The sequence below is a fragment of the Glandiceps talaboti genome, chromosome 22 (genome assembly GCF_964340395.1).
Source record: "Glandiceps talaboti chromosome 22, keGlaTala1.1, whole genome shotgun sequence".
Classification (NCBI taxonomy): Eukaryota; Metazoa; Hemichordata; class Enteropneusta; family Spengelidae; genus Glandiceps; species Glandiceps talaboti.
This window is the reverse complement of record NC_135570.1, coordinates 5,351,718-5,372,527: the sequence shown is the minus strand read 5'-3', so window position 1 is coordinate 5,372,527 and position 20,810 is coordinate 5,351,718. Positions and strand designations below refer to the sequence as shown.

Below are 20,810 nucleotides of genomic sequence, written 5' to 3'. Positions count from 1 at the left end.
CTGATAGCAATTCCAATATCAATTTAGATAATTATGCAATAACCTAAATAACATTATTATTTCAACATCACTCTATTCTGACATTAATTTATGAATTCAGTTTTCAATCGACACTGCGATGATGCAGCCACTTACAGACGAGATTATCTATTCATTCCACTCAATATATTCAAAGTTTATAATCTAAATCCACATATTCAGATTATTTTGTTAACTATTACTCTAGTTCATATTTTCACTAGTTTGTTTTAGCACCAAACACTTATTGCAGAAAGTCCAATGAAGAAATATAGTGATGCAATAAAGATTCTATTCTATTCTATCCTATTCTATTCTATTCTATTCTATTCTATTCTACTCTATTCTATTCTATTCTATTGATATACATGTATACAGATTATATATTGTAGAGTCTATTGCTTTCATTGCCCATGATAAAAGTAAGCAAAATATTACTTGAGTCTGATTCAAAGCATTCGTAACAGAAAAAGCTTAAAAAGTACCATCAAAATAAATATTTCAATCTATCATTTCATATCATCACTCCAATAATAATACTAATGACAGCATTCCTGAAAATCAATTTCCATGCTGTTAATATTAAAATAACTGTACTATGGTAATTACTACGGCAGACATGATTGATGACTATCACATGTTATTGTGTATTTTCATCTCAAGGACTTCGACACCTGTAACAAATCCATGCAGTTAATTAGGTATGGCAGTCATGATGGTTGCATGGTTAGAGTGGTTATTGGTTCAGAATGTGCAAGTTGTCTGCTGTGCTTTGACTCTTTTGTTTTTTCGTCTTTCGACACGATTTGAACCATCATAATACCAAAGTCAACCGAGCTGCATCAATGGGGACCTGTTAGGACAGCGGCTGCTTTAGGATTTAATCCTATGCACTTATAAATGATGCAAGGAGTGCATGCTCCTCAAGGAAATGAGGCAGTATGGGTAGGAATCTTGTTATAGGTCTGTTGATAAGGGTAATAATTATGCAATCATACAATGTGAGATTGTACAAAAAAATGTGCATTATATTCTTATTATTATTTATCCAGGTGATTTGTATGTTAGTTTGTAAGATCATTCCTCTTCGTGTTCTCCCTGTCTCCTGTCTTTGACAAGAAATGTACACGTTGTTAATTAGTAAATTAGTTATCTGTCACATCACATGTAATTGATTGCGGAGAATGCTCCATGCATACTAATGGTGACTGAACATCGACATAAAACAAACATCATGCCTTACCCTGGATATCGTTAGTTATTACACACTTTTTTTGTTCTGCGTACATCTTGTGGCATCAGTTTTTGTGAGCTGTTTACAAGTCATAACAATAATATATCAGTAGTAGAGATATTTTGCACCACAATTTTTGTTCTTTGCACACCTCACGACATCCTTTTTCAGAAAATTGAGTTATAAATACATGTAATCCACTAACAATGAAAACATGTCAATGTCAGAGAGATATAATTGCCTTATCACAACATGTCTTCATTTTGTTTAGGGCAAGTGCATGACTTCTTAAAAGAAAACAAAATTTTGCCCAAATTCACCATCTGCATGTATAACAGGTTTCAAACTACATTACGTACCATTTGTCCACAAGATTCTTATCAACATTTTACTAGTTACTCAACATGTATCAAGTCATGATGCCATATTTTGCCTAACTCAATAGATACAAACAAAGAACGACCAAATTTTCAAACAATACATACCAAAATGTTGCCTAACTCAACAAACAAATACAAATTCAAGACCTAAATTTTCAACCCATACCATATATGGTCTGGTCAAGAAGGTGCAATAATTTTGCCAAACCCAGTGGATATTACTAAACAAAGGCTTCAACAGAAATAAGGGGAGATACTTCAGTACTGTGGAACATGAAATTCAAGCTAAAAATAACAACAACACATCAAAACTAATCTGTAATCTTTTACATTCACATTGTAAAGACTTTCAGAACAAAACCAAATATTTTGCTGTTGTTACTATACCTCTGTTTGAGTTCCAACTGTCAGCCAAACACAAGAGAACGAGATCAAAACCAATACAACACTTAAGTACTGCTTAAGGACATGATCTGGAAGCTATAAACATTGAATGACCAACACTTTATGGGTTTGAAATCACCGTCACATTCCACTGGATACCGATCAAGTTACCCAGAATAAAAAATGTGTGCAATTTCTGTGATTACCAAGATCGTCTTCAGTAGCAATTTTATGGGCCATTGAAGATGGAACAAATTAAGATTTGTAAGGAACTCATTATAGGTGGGTCAAAGGTCATTCTGTTCAAGCTACTGACTATATCAAGTATCACATGGACTTGACCCCTCAGTCTAGTCTCTGATCTTCCCTAATGATATTGGAATGACCCATCAAAGAGGAAGGACAAGTTCTACTTTATTTGGACAGTTGGGAAGTCTCTACAAAACCCTGATAGGCTGTAGTACAATGGGTCTGAATATATTCCATTGGTAAAACAGTCCGCACATTGATGCAATTAATGTAATAATAAATGATGTACATTCCGCATGAACAAACTCTCAAGGAATTTTATAAAGCTAAAACACATCTGGGTACAAAAGTCATATATATTATTACGTCACCGTAAATGTACAATTTATCAAGATTGTAGTTTTTTTTCATTGAATTAATGACTTCATAAACTTTTGAGCTGGGTTTTGTTGAGACCATTCACTTTTCGTTCATATTTTTGTATAATATCGTAATAAATATCTAAAACACACTTCTCTACATCACCACAAGAGGGCACTGTTCATAAGAAAAGGTCTGTGGACACTTGATGGCGCTGTTCAAAAAAAGAAGAAAGCAAATATCTTATTGTTAGTAGTGGGTACTGAAATACATCATGCATTGATTAGTTTATCATCATGAACTTCATCATTACCCCTTCTTTTAGGCTTGTTGGCTTCTGGTTGCATGATAATTGTTGTTTTCACTTTTCTGGGCAGTTGGGAAAAGACTGGGGTGTATTCACCACCTTCTGGAGGTGGGGGGATGGCTGGGGGTGGGGAGGTTAAAGTTCTTAGGTTGTCATCTTTTGATACAGGCTTGAAGCTGACTGGCTGCAATGACCGCCCTGTTGTTCCTGGATTTGAAAAAAAGAAGGAAATATTAATGTATCTGAAGTTGTTTCCGTATATTGACTATAGCTCCATGCATGCAGCAATCAACACATCTAGGCTATGGCAGGATAAAAATTAAGAGAACATTCATTAAAAATGCAAAATAAAATTACAGGAGCAAAGAAACTACAAACCATCAAAACTATTGGATCTGGGTCTTATTGTCAGGGTCGTTTTCACTTTTTTACGATGTGGTGGAGGAGAGGCAGCCATTGACTTGATGTCAGGACCGTTATGACGAGATGGCGGATGTGGTGGACGTGAATCTATTTCCTTGATTAGTTTTGTTACTTCGGATTTAGTAGTGGTTTGTTGGCTATGTTCAGGTACTTGTAAATGACTGTTGATAGTAGTGGTAGTAGTAGTAAGATCAGGGCTTACTGAAGGTACTAGAAGGAGAAAACCAATAACATTAACATTACATTTTAACATAATCATTATACTATCACTATCGGGAAGGGTATACCGGGGTAATGGCTGAAAATAAAATTCATTCCATTTCTTGGCTGCATGCAGTGTGCTGGTTTCAATACAACAACGGTGGCAATATACAAACACAGTGATGCAAGACACTACACTGCAATAAAAACAACATCAAACCCAAACTATTTAACTTGGTAAATGACAATTTACAAATTACGAGACATATACAGTTCAATTTTCACAGCAAAGGAAAGTGAGCTTCTGATTCAGGTTCACAATACTGCTCTGAATGATAGTCTCTCCTATGTAGGTAATATCTATCTGAATTCTCTAGGTATTTACTGGGGTACCATTCCCCATCAAAGATATGAAACAGTTTTTACCAGATCCCCCACCCACTTTTACCAGGCTTGTTAACCTTTGCAAACACATTCCATCACCACTGACCATCAGGGAGCCTTTGCAGCAGATGAATCGTTGTAAGTACAGGACAACTATTCTGGTGAAGATCATCTTAGGATGTCTTGTAGCACAGTATGTGTTTTAATGTACATCATTCACAAGCCTTGCCACAAGACCTGCTATGGAATCACTTTCGAGATGTGGTTTATGATCTTGAGACCACGACAAGTCTTTGGGCTAACAACAGACATTCTACTGAGAATCATGATCAGCTCAGACACCTCAATAATACTCAACCGCGTTGAAACGTCTGTGTTGAAATAAAATTCATTTCCTTTCACTACAAATACTACACTCTAGATAAATCTTACACAATTACAAAAACACAAACAGGTTTTTTCTTTAAACTCAATATCTTACTATTCTGGCAATCGAAGTCTCAATTTACTCAGACACAAACTAAAACTGTTGTCGTTCGATCGATGTTGTAGATTACACAAGTGGGTGATAGCAGTTCCTCTGTTGTGTGATTCTAATCACCTTGTGATCAAGATGGTACAATAAACATTAAATTCCCCCAAAACGTACACTTCAAGATCATATGATCTCATCAGAGATGCCACCCTACTGCAAGTACAATCAAACTAACGTTCATGCAATAGCCTATATCAATATGTCACAACAGTTTTAGTTTGTGCCTTAGTAAACCAAGACCTTGAGTGCCAGAGTAGTATTTTTATGATAAACAAAAGCATTTTTTCACAAACACAATGTCAGCACAGATACAATAGAAACGAATACAAATAGTATACAGAACTATGTTCACTACATATACATGTTTTTGCTATCAATTTATATCACTCAAAATATATTTATGAGAGACAGAGCCCTTCTGATGTAATAAATATCTGCAAAATATTTTAATTTGGAATTTATTCCTGTAATACATAATTGAACACTATAAATTGAACACATAAATTGGCTGCAGTAAGCAAAGGATCTCTCAATAAATCTTTGAAAATTATCAACTGCTGCAATTTCAGAGAATATTAACCAGATTGTTGAGATATACATCAAGTTTGGGGAACCCCGGTAACAGAAAGGGAGAAAGGGGTAAAAATGGCAGTGTTTCCCCACAGAGTCTATAGTAATTTTGTTTGGGAACCCAGGTAAAATGAGATGGGAACCCTGGTAGATTTTACCTACTTACCGACCTTAGCAAAACACTGATATAATGATAAGACTGATAACTAATCATCAATGTCAATAAACTTACAAACCCACTTATTGGAAATTATATCATTCCGGTATTCCATATCTGAAATTACACTCACGTCTTTTTTCATTCTGTACGTGTATCGCGTATAAAATACTTAAAGCTCTGTAAAAATTAATTATTGAATAATGTATAAATCAAATTGATATAAAAACACACAGATTGTGAGCTGAATCATTAAATGGAGATATTATGGAATATTTCTACAAAATACTAAGTAGTGTTTCCTTTCTTTCTTTATTTTATCCTAGAGAATATTATGTTTTATCCAATTCTCTGATCTTTTAATATTATCTTTATGCTGTCAAGAACTTGAAGAACACAGATTAGAAAAGACTTAGCCTAGAACAGTAGAAGAAGTTATACAAGATAAAATATTTTGACTTGTATCAGTAGATAATTAAAATTTTTATTATCATCAAATCACATTTTTCTTTTAAACTTCATAACTTCGCAAAAATGACCACAATGATGTTACAACAACACGTTGACATGACAACAGGAGTTTGTGTAATCAGATAGTGCTGGAGGTTATACTTGTTACATGCAGCTTTTGTCTGGATGTTTTGATTAAGGTGATTTTATATTCCGAGCCTTAGACAAAGTTTTTCAGTGACACGCCATCTTGATATATTGATGATCAGACAAATGCCATTCTTTGTATCGTTAGCAAAAAATACTTCAATTTTCAGTATTTAGTGTTCATTTGCACTTTTCATGATTAAGTATGAATACTAAATATCAATGCAAATGAACAAGTTGCAAATATAACAGGATATGGATTTTGAAGAAATTGTCTGTGGACGACAAAAAACTATAAGTAAACAATATGAAGGAGAGCTGTTTACAGTCATACCAAATGATACCACTAGAGGGCACTGTATAAGATAAGCACCTATCAATATTTGCATAAGTACACTGACACCACTAGGGGTGCTGTTTATGATAAATGTCTATCAAAGAGGACATTTGTATATTAAACTGTCATCATAGATGCTAAAGTGACTGCTAAACCATACAACATGCCAGTGGTGTGGAAAACACAGAGATAAGCAAACATGTAAACATACAGCCATAGTGACACCTTGAGGCAACATTGAAACTCAACAATCCATTAGTACTCAAGCATCAGACCCTATATAATTAATACCATTCCACATCTCAGCAATCATATCGACTTGTTAGGGTCTGTTGAATACTGACCTGCCCCACCTAAAGGTGGTGACAAAATATGAGTTGACCGAGATGGTACTTCAGATATGTGATAAATACTCCTATCTGGAGCTGTAGAAACCTGCACTGTGATTGGTGGCGTTCGATTATGATCTCGTCTATTGCGTTCACCTTCGGTTGAGGTGAGACTTTCAGTGGAAGACCACCTGGCTGGTGATGTACAGCGTGTGATTTTGGTGACCTTCGTAGTGGTTTTTTTAACCACTGCCACATTTCCGGGTAAATTCTGAAGATCTACGTCACTGAAATCAACTAATGTACTGATTGAGTCACCAGTTTTCACTATAACAAGAACATGTTAATCCTCAGTTATTCTCTCAAATATGAACCTGTTTCTGTATTATATTTATTTCATCTGTGGAATTACAAACTTACTGAAACATATTGATTCATCACAGCCACGTATCTTAGCCCAAAGACTTGGCTATTTGTCTTGTTCGCTTAGTCTAGTAACTACATGTACTATGATCATCTCCACCATCTTGTCAAATGGATTTCTCTAACACAACATTTCGTTCTTACCACCGACAGTGGTAGTTTAATGCTATTGGTGTGTTGATATAAACGTAATGTTATTGCATCCTCACGTGATTTACTTTCATAATGGAGGGTGAGTTGAGTTTGTAGTAAACTGAATGAAGTAACCAATTACAATCACCTGTCAGTGTGCATGATACATTATTATACTGACAAGCACTTTCCACCCTTTCCCAAGCAGGAAATTTACATTTTCCTAGATTTTCAGTTGAATTTGTCCATTTGACTATACGTGTAGAGAGAGAGAGAGAAATCATAGAAAAACGACCATACATATAGTCACTAGACCATGTTCACCAAGACATATTAAGCCAGTGCATTGAGTTTGACAACCAAGTCTATGGGATACTAGTAATCATGTGATTCATAACATTACACTTAGGCAAACCAAATGAATAAATTGATGATGTAATTTTTGTGTGCACCCAAAAAGTTGTTGGTGACACCAAGCACCTAGAAAATTCACATGCATACATGTTAAACCTGGTAATACTATATGGAGATGTTTTTATTCATTTACAGATGTAAAGCAATATTAAGATGCCACATGAGCTTTATGGAAATATTTGTATAATTTCTTTAAAACTTGAAAATAGTGTCCAAGTTAGCCAACATCCCTGTTAAAGATTTCTTGGAAATAAAGATCTCTCAAATGATAACAGCAGGTTTTCTTAAAAGTAACCATCTAAAATCATAAGTACACATCCCCTTGTCTGCAACAATCAGTGACAGACTATGTAAGCTGTAAATGGGCTGAGTGTGATACATACTGCAAGAATTTGAGCGTCATGTGGAAAGCCTTCATCTGTTGGGTCAAGGAAACACCCAGTCATGCACAGTAGCATTAATATAAGCAGAAACAGCAGTTCTAATTGACCAAAGAATTTATCAAAATGTTCTACAACAAAGTAAAGTTTTTATGTCAAGTATGTTTACAGTCCCATGGTGTGCCCTTGGTCAATGATAGATGTACAGCTGGATATAGCACGCATCAGGCATTAAAAATTAGGCTAATAATAGTCTTAGATACTCTATGCTAGCTTGAAACTTGTCATTAGCTTTCCAATCTATCGATCCTAACCCACCCCTAGACTTGCCCGGTTTTACAGCACTAGACAACCAGTTTAATAAGCCTTAGTAACAGATGAATCACATGAACAACATGGTATATGTCTGTGGTAATTCGTTAACCGTGTATGTGTCTGTAATAATTTGTTAAGAATAGGGTATATGTCTGTAGTAAATCATCATACATTGACAGGTACGTGTAGTTGACAACTTCAGTCAAATAATTGCTAATTAGTATTCAATAGATCAGAGTGTTGTACCTCACCTTCCAGTCTGAATATAAGTCATGCAATAACATCTTAGGTTTACATGAATGATACAATTATTGGATTTATTACAATTTCAAATTCAGCACCAATTTCTGGGCTGAAAAATCTGATCAGCTTACAATGTATATAGTAGGTTTGGATTAGGATCGCTATGGAATGCAAACTATGAGTTTCTATTCAATAGATATGCAGCTCTGACAAATGACTATCTAGAGCTTAAACTATTGCAGAGTAATTATACACCAATATATTTATACCATCTAAGCAATCATTAATCAACCCCATACTATAGCATAACAACTTAAGCTCTGAATTGGTTAATCTCGAAATGTCAGATTTTTATCAACTTCTTGGGACCAAGGGCATTTTTTTATCACGCCAGGTTTTTATGAATCACTACCAGTGGTATTGAGTCATACCAGCTTATTTTAAAACCCACTATAACTTTGATGTCATATTCAATATCAACAGACCACCCAGCTATGCACTTAACTTTGTCGACTTCAATTAGTGAATAACTAAAATATACAATGTAAAAATTCTCCAGTAGGTACAGCTTACTTTATTTTTACTTCAAGAACACAGCTTTCATCAGAAAATCTACAAATTCTTTTCTTGTTATCTTTATCTAGCTGGTATTGCCTGTGGGTAATTATGACTTTCAGATTGTAACTGAAATATTTAAAGGGGAATGTTTCAATCCCAGGTCATCTCATTAGTGTTATCTTAATTAAGATTACATGGGATAATTCTTTTGTTCTGGACCAACTTTTTCTAAACTCTGCCAAACAACCGGTTTTCACACTTTAGATTTTAATCCAGTATTTAAATCCAAAATGGACCTTACGTAAATGCAGTTTAGTTTTTTGGAGCATATCATTTTTACAATGTATTCGTTCACCTATTCAATACTTGTTGCAGCAATATCACTAATTTGATTAAGGGCTTTTTATCGGTGAATTTTTATTGTTAATATTACAACATTTGATACAACAAAAGACAGATAATCTGAAACATACACTTGTCTGGCTGAACAAGAATCTTACTAACACCGCTGAATTTCATCATTTGGCAGTCAAAATTCTTACAAACACTACTATATCTATGTAACGCTACCTTTAGGCGATCCAAACCCACAAAATAATTCAAATAATAAAGTTTCCATTTTTCGACGGCGTAATTTTCGTAGCTTAAGAAATTCCTTTACACGTATTTCGTTGACAACTCATCTATACATGTACAATGCCGTACTAGACTGGCATTCATTCATATCCAGAATGTTAACCCTAATTTTCAAAGTTACCAAATATAAACCATTCATGTTACAGATCAAAATAGATCAAAAGTGCCATTACGCCACCAGCACCTTTCAATGACATATAAGAAATGCTCTTGTGTCCCGCAATGTAGGGTCAACCACCCCTTTCATATAAATTAACTCAATCATGTAATATTATTTAATCAGGAAAATTGCTTTACTTATATACTTATAACATTAGCCTATTTCATTGTGGTGTTCTTTAATATCTTAATATTACACTTAAATGTATTTACCCAAATAGAATTGTCAATTTTCTATATGGTTGTAATAAAGTTATATCTTATCATATCTTATCTTATAATGATACAGTTGTAGTCCCTGCTATTGGGCAGAATCATACACCTGATTTCACATTTTCAGGTTTGCAATATAGACAAAACTAAAGAGAGCACAAACTAGTTCAAATAATTGTAGAATACATACCTCCTGAACCTTGGTCTGAATTCATCATGACCGTTTTGGTTGTTGTTTCTGACATATCTTCTATCGGACCGTTTGATGTCGTAAATGAAGTTTTACTTATATATGAGCTGCCGGGTATATTTTTCCTGCAATAGAAAGACAGACATTAATTTTAGCTCAATATTTGTATTATCAATTATTGTTACATCTTGCTGTGAATACTGGTTTCCATGGCAATGAAAGCATCACAGAAACACATTGTGTATGGGAAGTCAACAGAAATAACATTCATAGTTATGAATATTCATGAGAAATGTTTAACACTGGGGAATAAGCACTCAGGGGTCATCAATATTCATCAATATATTATTTCTGCTGATTCCCATTAAGACTGTAAGATATGTCATGTCATTCTGCCCTCAATGGCCTCCTCTCGCCTCTCTCTGGGAGGGGTTGACTGATGTGTGAGGGCGCCCTGTCATGACGTACCTTATTAACTAATGAAGCAATGGCCCACAGCAAGGATACCCTGTAGAAGCACAAGATCAACTTGATGTTTTTTTCTGAAATCACTAGTAATTGTAGGTCGTGTAAAATCATGACATGACTCTCCAGAACCAAGCGTGTATGAAAATGCTATTTCCTTGAGTAGCATTCCCCTATAACACCTGGCTAGCCCTGGACTAGCAAATTAGAAAAGAACTCTTCATTGTAACAATACTAATGCCATCACTAATGACAGAAATATCATGATAAACATATAAACAAATTTTACTGAGGAATATTCACCATCAGCTACGTAAATGCTATTTGAATAATTAAAACTACGACCTATGTGTTTATACTGAACTCCATGACAACCTGATATCATTCAAAACAAACCCTTGGGAAATCTTTCCCAGTTTTTATAAATTCTAATTTAAGTAAGTAATTTTCATGTAATAATTGAACAACATACAAAATTGATTTTCAAATGCCTATAACACCTTGTCTTTAAATTAATTATTCAAGAATGCACGTCCATCTCAAATCTCTATATTCAAGTCTGTACAACTGTAGGGGAGATAATCTATCTATATACTGGTAGTGTTTGGTCAGCAATTTTCAATCATTTATTTTTCAAATCATTTAAAAGTACAAATTATTCAAATTTTTTACAATTGAAGAGACATCACTTTGTATATAAAATGTCAGTCAGCGACTTTCACAAATAATCTATTTTGAAATATCAGAGAATTTACAATTTTTGTAAAGAGAAACGGATGGTATTTGTACATTTAGTGTTCGCCAATAATCATCCTTTCTCAAGAGGAAACATGAATGGAAATAATAAAATCTAATGGAATTCCAATCCATTATTATGCAGTCAGCTGAGTCAATAACGGATCAAAACGTAGAGATTTGCTTTCAACAATTTACAGGGTATTATTATGTTGCATGTAACTTTGATAGTTTAAATATCAACACTGTTACAGAATAAAGAGATCTGACAGCTTAGTACAACTGCCGACATCAGACTGTGAACAACTGGAAACTGTAACAAACAGGGAAAGTAAACTGAATTGGATTAATAACACTTGGCACAGCATGTTGGAAGTACAGAGACTTGTATTACATTCCATCATTTGATAAGAACAGTTTTATGACCACTTTACATAATAGTTCAGTTCACAAACATTTCCCCTGGCATTTCATGTACACATAAAGAGGCCATAAAACTGTTCTTATCAAACCATAGTGTGTAATACAAGTTTCTGCTCTTCCAACATCCTGTGTCAAGTGTTTTTAATCCAATTCATTTGTTTACTTTCCCTGTTTGTAACAGGTTCTGTTTGTCAACAGTCTGATGTCAGCAGTTGTAGATAGACAGTCACAGATGGTCATTTCATTAGAATGTATAACATCACTTAGATTTAGATGAAGATAATGTAGTAGGCTAGACTGTGTACATAATAATAGGGGTTTACTCCAATAGTTATCTGGGTATGTGTCACCCAAATGGATAAGTTTTTCATGAAAGAATACCTAAACATTTGCAAACTTTTCATCTGAAAATTCCCTGGAGTCAATAATATTGGAGACATCTTCATGCATCAGAATAAAGGTAATTGACTGGATGATTGTGACTGGAATTCCCAAACAATGGGTCTGTTTTTGGATTACACATAAGTAGATGTTTTGAACTTAATTAAAATAATTACTCACGTAAAGTTAACATCTAAAGAAACAAACGTTATGGAACACATGCACTTTAATATGGTCAATGTATACACAACAATATATGAAATTTGAAGATTGCATTCTGAAGATATTATCAAAAATCCTTATTTATGCAAATACATCATTAATATTCATAGGATATTTCCAAAACCTAATCAGTTCTACCCATTGCTTCATAGAATCTCTACACCAAATTTTATTTTCAAACTAGCCCTGGGTTCTTGAAATATTGATGATACAGACTGATGACAGACAGACAGACAGACAGACAGACAGACAATATCTCTGAGCTCAACTTCTGGAGTTAAATACAGATACATGTAGTATACAGTGACTGCATTTATAACCTAGGCCCCCTCTTCATCATCTACATGATGACACTAGCCATGCCCAACATACCAGCATACAAAGTAATTTGTTTTGATACTCAGTACTATGGTAAGAATGCATCAAACATTCACAATTGATTTATAGAGTTATGTAGAATGACATATCTATCTGTAAATCCTTTGGATAGTCTGGATAAGAACCAAGTTCAACACTCCATTAATGAATCCTTTCAATATCATTAATCAATTGTAAAGACAACTTTGTAAAGTCTGTCACACAAGAACGGTAGAAGATGAATAACATTTTCTTTTTGAATGTCCTCAATATCATAATTTAAGAGTCAAATACATTCCACGACAGTTCCATCCAAATGATTGTAAGTTTTATTACAGTCAAAGGATGCTGTCATTAGAAGACATTTGTATATGTATGTTTATAAGGTTTTTAAGAGCCGTTAAGAAATTCTGAATAGTTAAAGTTTTGCGTGGTTTAATGTATACATAATTATGCTTTTGTATATGTTTTTGGATTACTGATTGTTTGACATATGTCTTATGTTTCACTATCTATTCTATTATAGAAATATGACACCCTTTTGCACATGGGCTGGAGGCCTTGAAATGCAAATAGAATCTGAATCTGAATCTGGATCTGAATTTGAATCTGAATTTGAATCTAAATCATTACTTGTAGTACTCTGTGTTGTCAAATAAAAGTTACTGTCATTCCACATATTTGCTAATTTGGGGACAAATCTCAAAAAAATTCATCAAATATTACATAGCCTAAAGACTTGGATAACAATTATGTATTTCTTGTGTATTCATTTTGTATATTTATGTATGTTCTTTGAAAGCGTAGCTTATTTTTATTATCTGGGGAAAATAAATTTCATTCATTCATTCATTCATTCATTCATTTATTCATTCATTCATTCATTCATTCATTCTGCGTTGGTTTTTCAAATCATTTCCATCAATGGCGGATCACCAGCTTTCAAAGCCAAATGACAAGTCTCTGGGCTGCATATTAAGGATAGTGGAACAATTAGTTTTACCCATGATAACTGTTATTCATCAACACACAACTAATAATATGGCTTATGTCACATAATCTTTTCTTTGCTTGATATCTCTAGCAGTGTGACAACTTGATGTCAAAGGCATATTCCTCACACAGCCTTACAGGAAAGTCTGTGTTACTTAACTTATCATAGTATCATTTATCTCACCTTTATAAACTTTTAGAACCAAAGATTACCTAGTAACTGATGTTCAAACATGAATATTTAAAACATTACTCTTCTTTATCTTTGTTCAGCCAAGAAATATTGGAGACTTAAGGGGCCTTGTCAATTTGAGTGAAGAGACACAAACCCTTAGGTCACAAGTATTTTCGAGCTGGATGAAATTTGGGGAATAATATAATTATACCAGCACTAGCATAATTTATGAAAAATGGAAAAAAATGGTTTTGATTCATATTTGAAAAGTACACAATGTAGTGATGACTTTGAATGTTTGGATTCATATATATGAAGTAGAAATTCAATAACATAGACATGTGTTGCCATGACATAGAATAACCAGGATATAAATCCTATAGTTTTGGTTTAAACGCATTCAATTTTGGATGCACATGCTTAACATTGCAGTCTGTATAGTGAGCTATTTGGGTGCCCTCACACATTGGCAAACCCTTTTCAATGGTGAAGTAATATCCTGATAGAGTAAGACAACACTAGCAAATGGTATAAATGATATAAATCATATTGTTCTATATTCACATGTATTACCTTCGTATATGTAATTCTATTGTATTTGTAGATGATTTGATTAGATTGATAGCATCATTGAGTTCTAAATCATCTGTGCTCTGACCATTTATACTGTATACTTCATCACCAGCTGTTACATCAGCTTTGGCAGCTTTACTTCCTGGGTTAACCTGATAAAAACAAAACACAATCAGTGTTACATTGTTATAACCACAGAAATGGTTTGACTACCTGGTGCATTCTGTTAACTTAAACGGGAACAAGTTGAGTTTTAAGGTGTAATTTTTGTTGCATAATTAAAAGTACTCGCAGTATTCTACTTACTGAAACATACTTTAATTAACCATTACTTGTAATCGACTCAACTCAAACTTGGTACTATTATACAGATTATACCTATTAATGATTAAATGACAACATTTTTATACATTTAAAGAACGTCATGGAAATTCGTACTATGCAATCAGCTGTTCTTAAATTGCCAGAAGACAATTGTAATGTCATACAAGGCAAACACTGAATGTGATTTCTATGTGACAATACAGCTGTCTCCTCGCACTGTAAAAACAGCATGATTGATATTAACATTATACCAAAGATCAACTAAATGCAATCAACCCGTTCCTAAACTAATTATGAATCAACCTCTAATCAACATATACAATGTCTAATTATTGGTATTTTAACAATTCCCGGTGTCGATTGTCAGATTGAAAAAATAATACTCCCATTACAGGGAAGTGCAGTTTTGATAATAACTTTAACAAGCTTATTTCAGACAAAAATGTAGGCCACAGCCCTACGAGAGCTATTCACTACTGCAGAAAGTCAAGAGAAACCTTGTACATGTATAATATATCGAAATTATTTTGATGTATGGAGTTTAGTAGAAATACATCACTCATACAGGTTATAATAATCTTACTATACCGCTGTAATTGGACATTTCCTGGGAGGCAATATTTCAACTGAGATGTTGACTTCCCGTTTTACAATACCTATTGATGTTATATTCATCCATTAATCTCTGGAATGACAAGAATCAATTTACCCACTAGCTATGTATATAAACTAACATAACTCAACTCATTTCTATACAAAATTCTTCCCTGAAGTCAAACATGTACTCACATTTTCTGTCACACCGTGTATACTAAACTATATTTTAAATATTTATATACAGATCTGCACTTTTCTGAGCAGCATGCCATCTAAGCCAATTTGTCATGGGGCTAATTTGCAGCTGGTAGCCCACTCAGGATACCACTGATTATGTGATGATTTAAAGGATGGAAGATTTACAGACATGAAAGTATTTTAATAACACACATACATGTATTATTAGAGGAAATCTGTTTTCAGTTCAGGAATATAGGACTATTGGTCGCCATCCTTGGGGTACTACATTCTGAAATTGGTTGTCTAGAAAAATTTAATTTTAAGTCCTGTAAGACACAGTAACACCTACTCTTATAACTCATTTAACACATTAGTATGTTTCAATTTTATTATAAATTATTACTATTGTTATTTTTTTATTTTTTTTTATTTCTCAATATATACTTAGAATTTATTTTATTTTACTTATTTTATCTGTGCTTTGTAACCTTCAGTAATTCCTCTGAGAATTATTGTGTTCAAATAAATTACATATATAATATGCTTTCTCACAGGGTAGAGAGTGGTTACATAAGCAGACCAATGATTGATTTTTGGGTGTGGACCCAAAAATCAGCTACCAACGCAATCATGATTTCGACCTGCTACTGTACTAATTTATGGATGAAACTGATCTAATCAACATACACGTACACGTACAATAAATAAAGTGTGATATACATGTAGTCTCTCTACATATATTGGCATGATGAGTGACTTGTACATTGTCATCCCAGCATGGCTGGCTAGAACAACAATGTGAAGTCACTGAATCTTGCTAGCAGACAAGCTACATGCATGTTTTTTTTGGTGAAACGGTAGGAATGTGGTGCAGAAAATAACAGCATGGCTATGATCCAATTTATTCTGTTCCATCACATTACATCATGTATACATATATGAAAACCATACAAGTACATGTAGGTATGCAATTCTGCCTGTCTAATAATTGAAAAAGCTTGTCACATTACGTCTAGAAGGCATTTAGCAATCCTTCTTCATACTGTTTCTATATACAAGTCACATGTATTGTATTTGTCTACAGTACTTATGGACAATTCAATTTGCAATGTGCATGGCATACAATTTATAACGACCACTTTGTAACAAAGCCCCTATGGGAAATCATTTTAGTTCACGGTTTATAAAACCCTGAAATAGTTACAAATCTAGGAGTCTACTACCCTCTGATTGGTTACTCAACTACGTGAACAGACTGCTGATAAAGTTGCAGCTCACAAATCTGCAGATTGCAGGTTTGAGCCTCGCTACTGCCATTTGATTTCAATGGAATGGCTAAAGTTCTTAGGCAAGATTTGAACTAAAATTATGCACCTATCACCCTAGCTGTATAATTAAGAACCTGGTAGGATAGAGATTGCTATATGAAGGACTTAATCCTGTGTGTTGACAGAGAAAACAATGGACTGTGTGTTCCCTAGGGAGTCAACAAAGTATAAAGTGTAGTTGTACAATGTTAGTCCAGGTCTATACCAGGAATAATAATTGTAAAGTAATTTGAGTATACAAGTTGGAAAGGAATGAAATTCTTGTTGTCATTTTAATAGTTTCATCATTATTTATGAGTGAGATACATATATTTAATATTGTAATTGTACACTTTTACTTAGTATCATTACAAAATGAATAAACAACGAACCAGTGGCCAATTGTCAATATTGCTAGTACATACAATTTAACTCCGTGTGTGCATGACAGAAATAACAATCATCCAATTTCTTGGTAGGTACCATGACTTCCTCGACATGTACTACACATGATAGTTCTTGTTCTAGTCTGACCCTCTAGCATGAGGTACATTATTGCAGGAACCGTACATTCTGGGGTCAGTGATTATACACGGGTGTGGCCCCTCTGCTTGAAGTTGGGGTTCTGATATTTGAAAACTGAAATAATGCCTGTGGATAGTTGTTTGTTTTGATATCATTTTAAGATTTTACCGACATGGTTTGATTCCAATTATCACACCTATCAAGAGGGACACTCAAAACTTCTTGAGTGGACTCTACAAACCATTGGAGCACAAGTGGCTAACTGTGAACAACTTACATGTAGCTGACAAGAACTCAATTCTCAAAGACAATACTGTTTTACATGCCAACAAGTAACAACTGTTACACCTTGGCAACAAGCAAGGACTAAAGATGGTAAAATTCACTACCGAAAATTCTAGGGTATAAAATGAAACAGTGAATGACAAAATTCCTTTAACGATTTCAAAAGGGCCTACATTGTAGTCTAGATGTTATCTGTGGCTTCAAATCTTATCATCTGTTGCTGAGAAGAGATTTACAGTTATGGACAGCATCTAGACTAAAAAGAATCCAGAACAGGTTTTCATATGACAAGTTTTAGGTGATTTAGGCTACTTTAGTCTTCAAATAACTTGGTCCTTCACATGGAATATTCCATAAGTTGAAAACATTGGTTGGTGGAACGATCGATATTTCTAAATATGTCATATTTCTATTTGAATTTCTACAATGTACTTCTTGTGCTGGGCATGTTTTTGAACATTACTGCACAACTACAACTGCAAACACATTTGTGAATGTACATACATGCACATTTGTATGCATGGGAATCTAGGTATAGATGTGTGATAAACAACAGTTATATGGTACACTAAGGACACTGACCCACCTGACTCCACAGTGTCTATACTGAGTATGTTTGTGAAGTGTAAGCTATACCAGACTGCTTTACCTCACTAACAATGGACCTTATATCACATTGTGTTTGACAAACCCTGAACTCTACCAACCATGCCTTGTCCTTTCTGTGCAATCACTCTGTTCACTTCATGCAATATGTATAAGATGAAATGAATACACACTATATTGTTGTGTATAAATTCTCACAGCTCTAGACAACCAAACTTCTATTGGTGAAAATGTCAGGATAACTATTTCTTTAGACCATGGATAATCTCTGTTCCTACAATTTCAGGATATCTTCATGTAGGTTTAAAAGTGGACGATTTTCACAAAATTTCACCAACCTCTTGTTTAAGGTCATTATTATATAGATTCCTCCTAAAGAATTTAACTTTGAGCTAAACTTTATACCTACTGTTCTGAATTACTACCCACTGTCATCCTAATTCAGACATTAACCTTTTAGGTGACAAATGCACGTCAGGGCCAATGCCAGCTGGTGTTATCACTGAGCTAGGCCAATGCTTCTAGCCAAATACTAGCCAGGGTGGATCCGAAAGCAATTCTTACTGTATGTATATACTATGCATACATTTGTCCATGCTGTATGGAACTTCTATCATACAATTTTACCACACTCACTTCCTAAACACTTTGGGGAACAAACAACCCTTGCTGCTACTTACAGCAAATGGTAATGTGCTTCATATAACAATCTCAAGCCATCCTACAAGGTCCCCATTATAAAACTGGGTGACCGGGCAAGTCATGTCGATGGTTACAGTTTTCCCAAGGGTTTCAACACACGCAGTCATTCAGAAAGAAATAGCAGTGGTGGGTATCGAAACACCTCTGAGCAGTATGAGTCAGTCAAAGTGACCAGTCAACCGTTATGACACAACAGGGCTGGGGGTAACAAATTGTGATAATTACATTCATTCATTAAATCTACGAAAAAAAAACAAAGTCGAAATCTTTGACATTTAGTGATCATTTTTCACATATGTCCTCAATACTCACAGGTTCTAGAATTTCTTTATGTGGTCACAGAGTTCTAACTCAAACAGTGTCTTAATCTAAATGCTGTCATTCAGAAGTGACAAATATACCGGCCCTTCTATAATTACAGATAAAGTACAGCCTATAATAGAACCAAAATCGTGCATTGTTATTTCTCCTCTGTCCTAAAATCCTGATGATACATCAATCTACTGCCACTGCAAAAAAAACACTAATGTTGTGACTTTCAGACCTACGCGTAAACACAACACCAATGTCCACACCCACATGTATAGGTTTGCCAACCTATCAACATATCTCATTCACACTCCGCAAATTGCATCAAGACCTCAACAAAGTGGACACTAAGGTGAACCCTACACAAAAACAAAAATTTCGGGGTATAAAAACGAAGATGTGAAAACATGCACAGGAAAGTTGTTAATCCCATAACTTACGCTCTCCTGGTCACCATATATACAGCAGAGTAAAAAATTCCTAGGTATTGCACGTATTCAAGAGGGATGAAAGACAGGTTTGTGCACAAAAAAACACATTTGAATAGTACAACCAGTGACTGTGAGTGTGAATACACGAAAACAATACATCTTTGTGACAATGAATACTGAAGGTGGCGAAAACAGAAACGTATCATTGTCAGAATAGAGGATATCAATCTCAGCTCACAAGTAATTTACTCTCCTCTCCTCTCACACTTTACGTTGTTCCCTTTCACTGTGTCTTTACTTTTTTCCATACAATGAAGTTCTAGTAGAATCTATTCATCTCACCATTGAGCACTGAGCTATGTATGTGAAGAACATGGTCCCAAAGCTGTTATTGGGTCAAGATACAACTGAGAAGTTTTGAATGAGAAATGCAAAATAGATTCTTTGGTGATTCTAGTAGAATCCATTCATAAAGATCTCAACACTGTATTTGAGTTATACTTGTTAAGAATAGGGTCCCAAAGCTGATTTAGGGTCAAGATATAACTGAAAGGTTTTGAATGAGAAATGCAAAAGATATCTCATAGAAACCATTCAATTCAAAATGTTCGACATACTGTACAGTTATAAAGAATTGGGTCCCCAAGCTGATACAGGGTCAAGATATAACTGAAAATTAAGTTTTGAATGAGAAACGCAAAATGAATTCTTTGGTGATACCTCAGAATCAATTCAATTCAAAAAGTTATCAACGCACTGTGTTGAGTTATATTTGTTAACATTTAAGGGCCATGATGTAACTAAGAAGTTTTGAATGTGAAATACTAAATGAACTGTCTTTGGTGTCGGGTGATAAGTCAATTTGAAATCATAACAATTGAATGAATGAATCTTTATTTCACCAAAGTTAAACAATAACGAAAGAAAAGACAATTGAATTTAGTTTGCTGACTTCAATTTTACTTTTATAAGTTTTTTAAAAATATAGAATGCAAGACCAAACAAGTGTAATTCTATACATTGTTTTTGAGTGAAAAAATTTACGAATTTTGTAACTTTACGAAAAAGTGTGCTTTTTACTAAAAACTCTGA

At 34.2% G+C, this 20,810-nt stretch overlaps 1 protein-coding gene across 16 annotated transcripts in view; it reads right to left on the bottom strand.

Annotated features, from left to right (window-relative positions):
- Positions 1-20,810, bottom strand: part of LOC144451989 (uncharacterized) — a 148,205-nt gene that overhangs the window by 89,537 nt on the left and 37,858 nt on the right. For 14 of the 16 annotated variants that reach the window (XM_078142944.1, XM_078142935.1, XM_078142937.1 and 11 more), the window contains exons 2-6: positions 14,453-14,604; positions 10,129-10,253; positions 6,481-6,792; positions 3,311-3,565; positions 2,939-3,139 (exon numbers count right to left, since the gene is read on the bottom strand). In XM_078142944.1, coding sequence (XP_077999070.1) covers positions 2,939-3,139; positions 3,311-3,565; positions 6,481-6,792; positions 10,129-10,253; positions 14,453-14,604 — 1,045 coding nt within the window. The remainder of the gene's footprint in view (positions 1-2,938; positions 3,140-3,310; positions 3,566-6,480; positions 6,793-10,128; positions 10,254-14,452; positions 14,605-20,810) is intronic. The other 2 variants (XM_078142946.1, XM_078142948.1) reach the window with 1 other exon arrangement.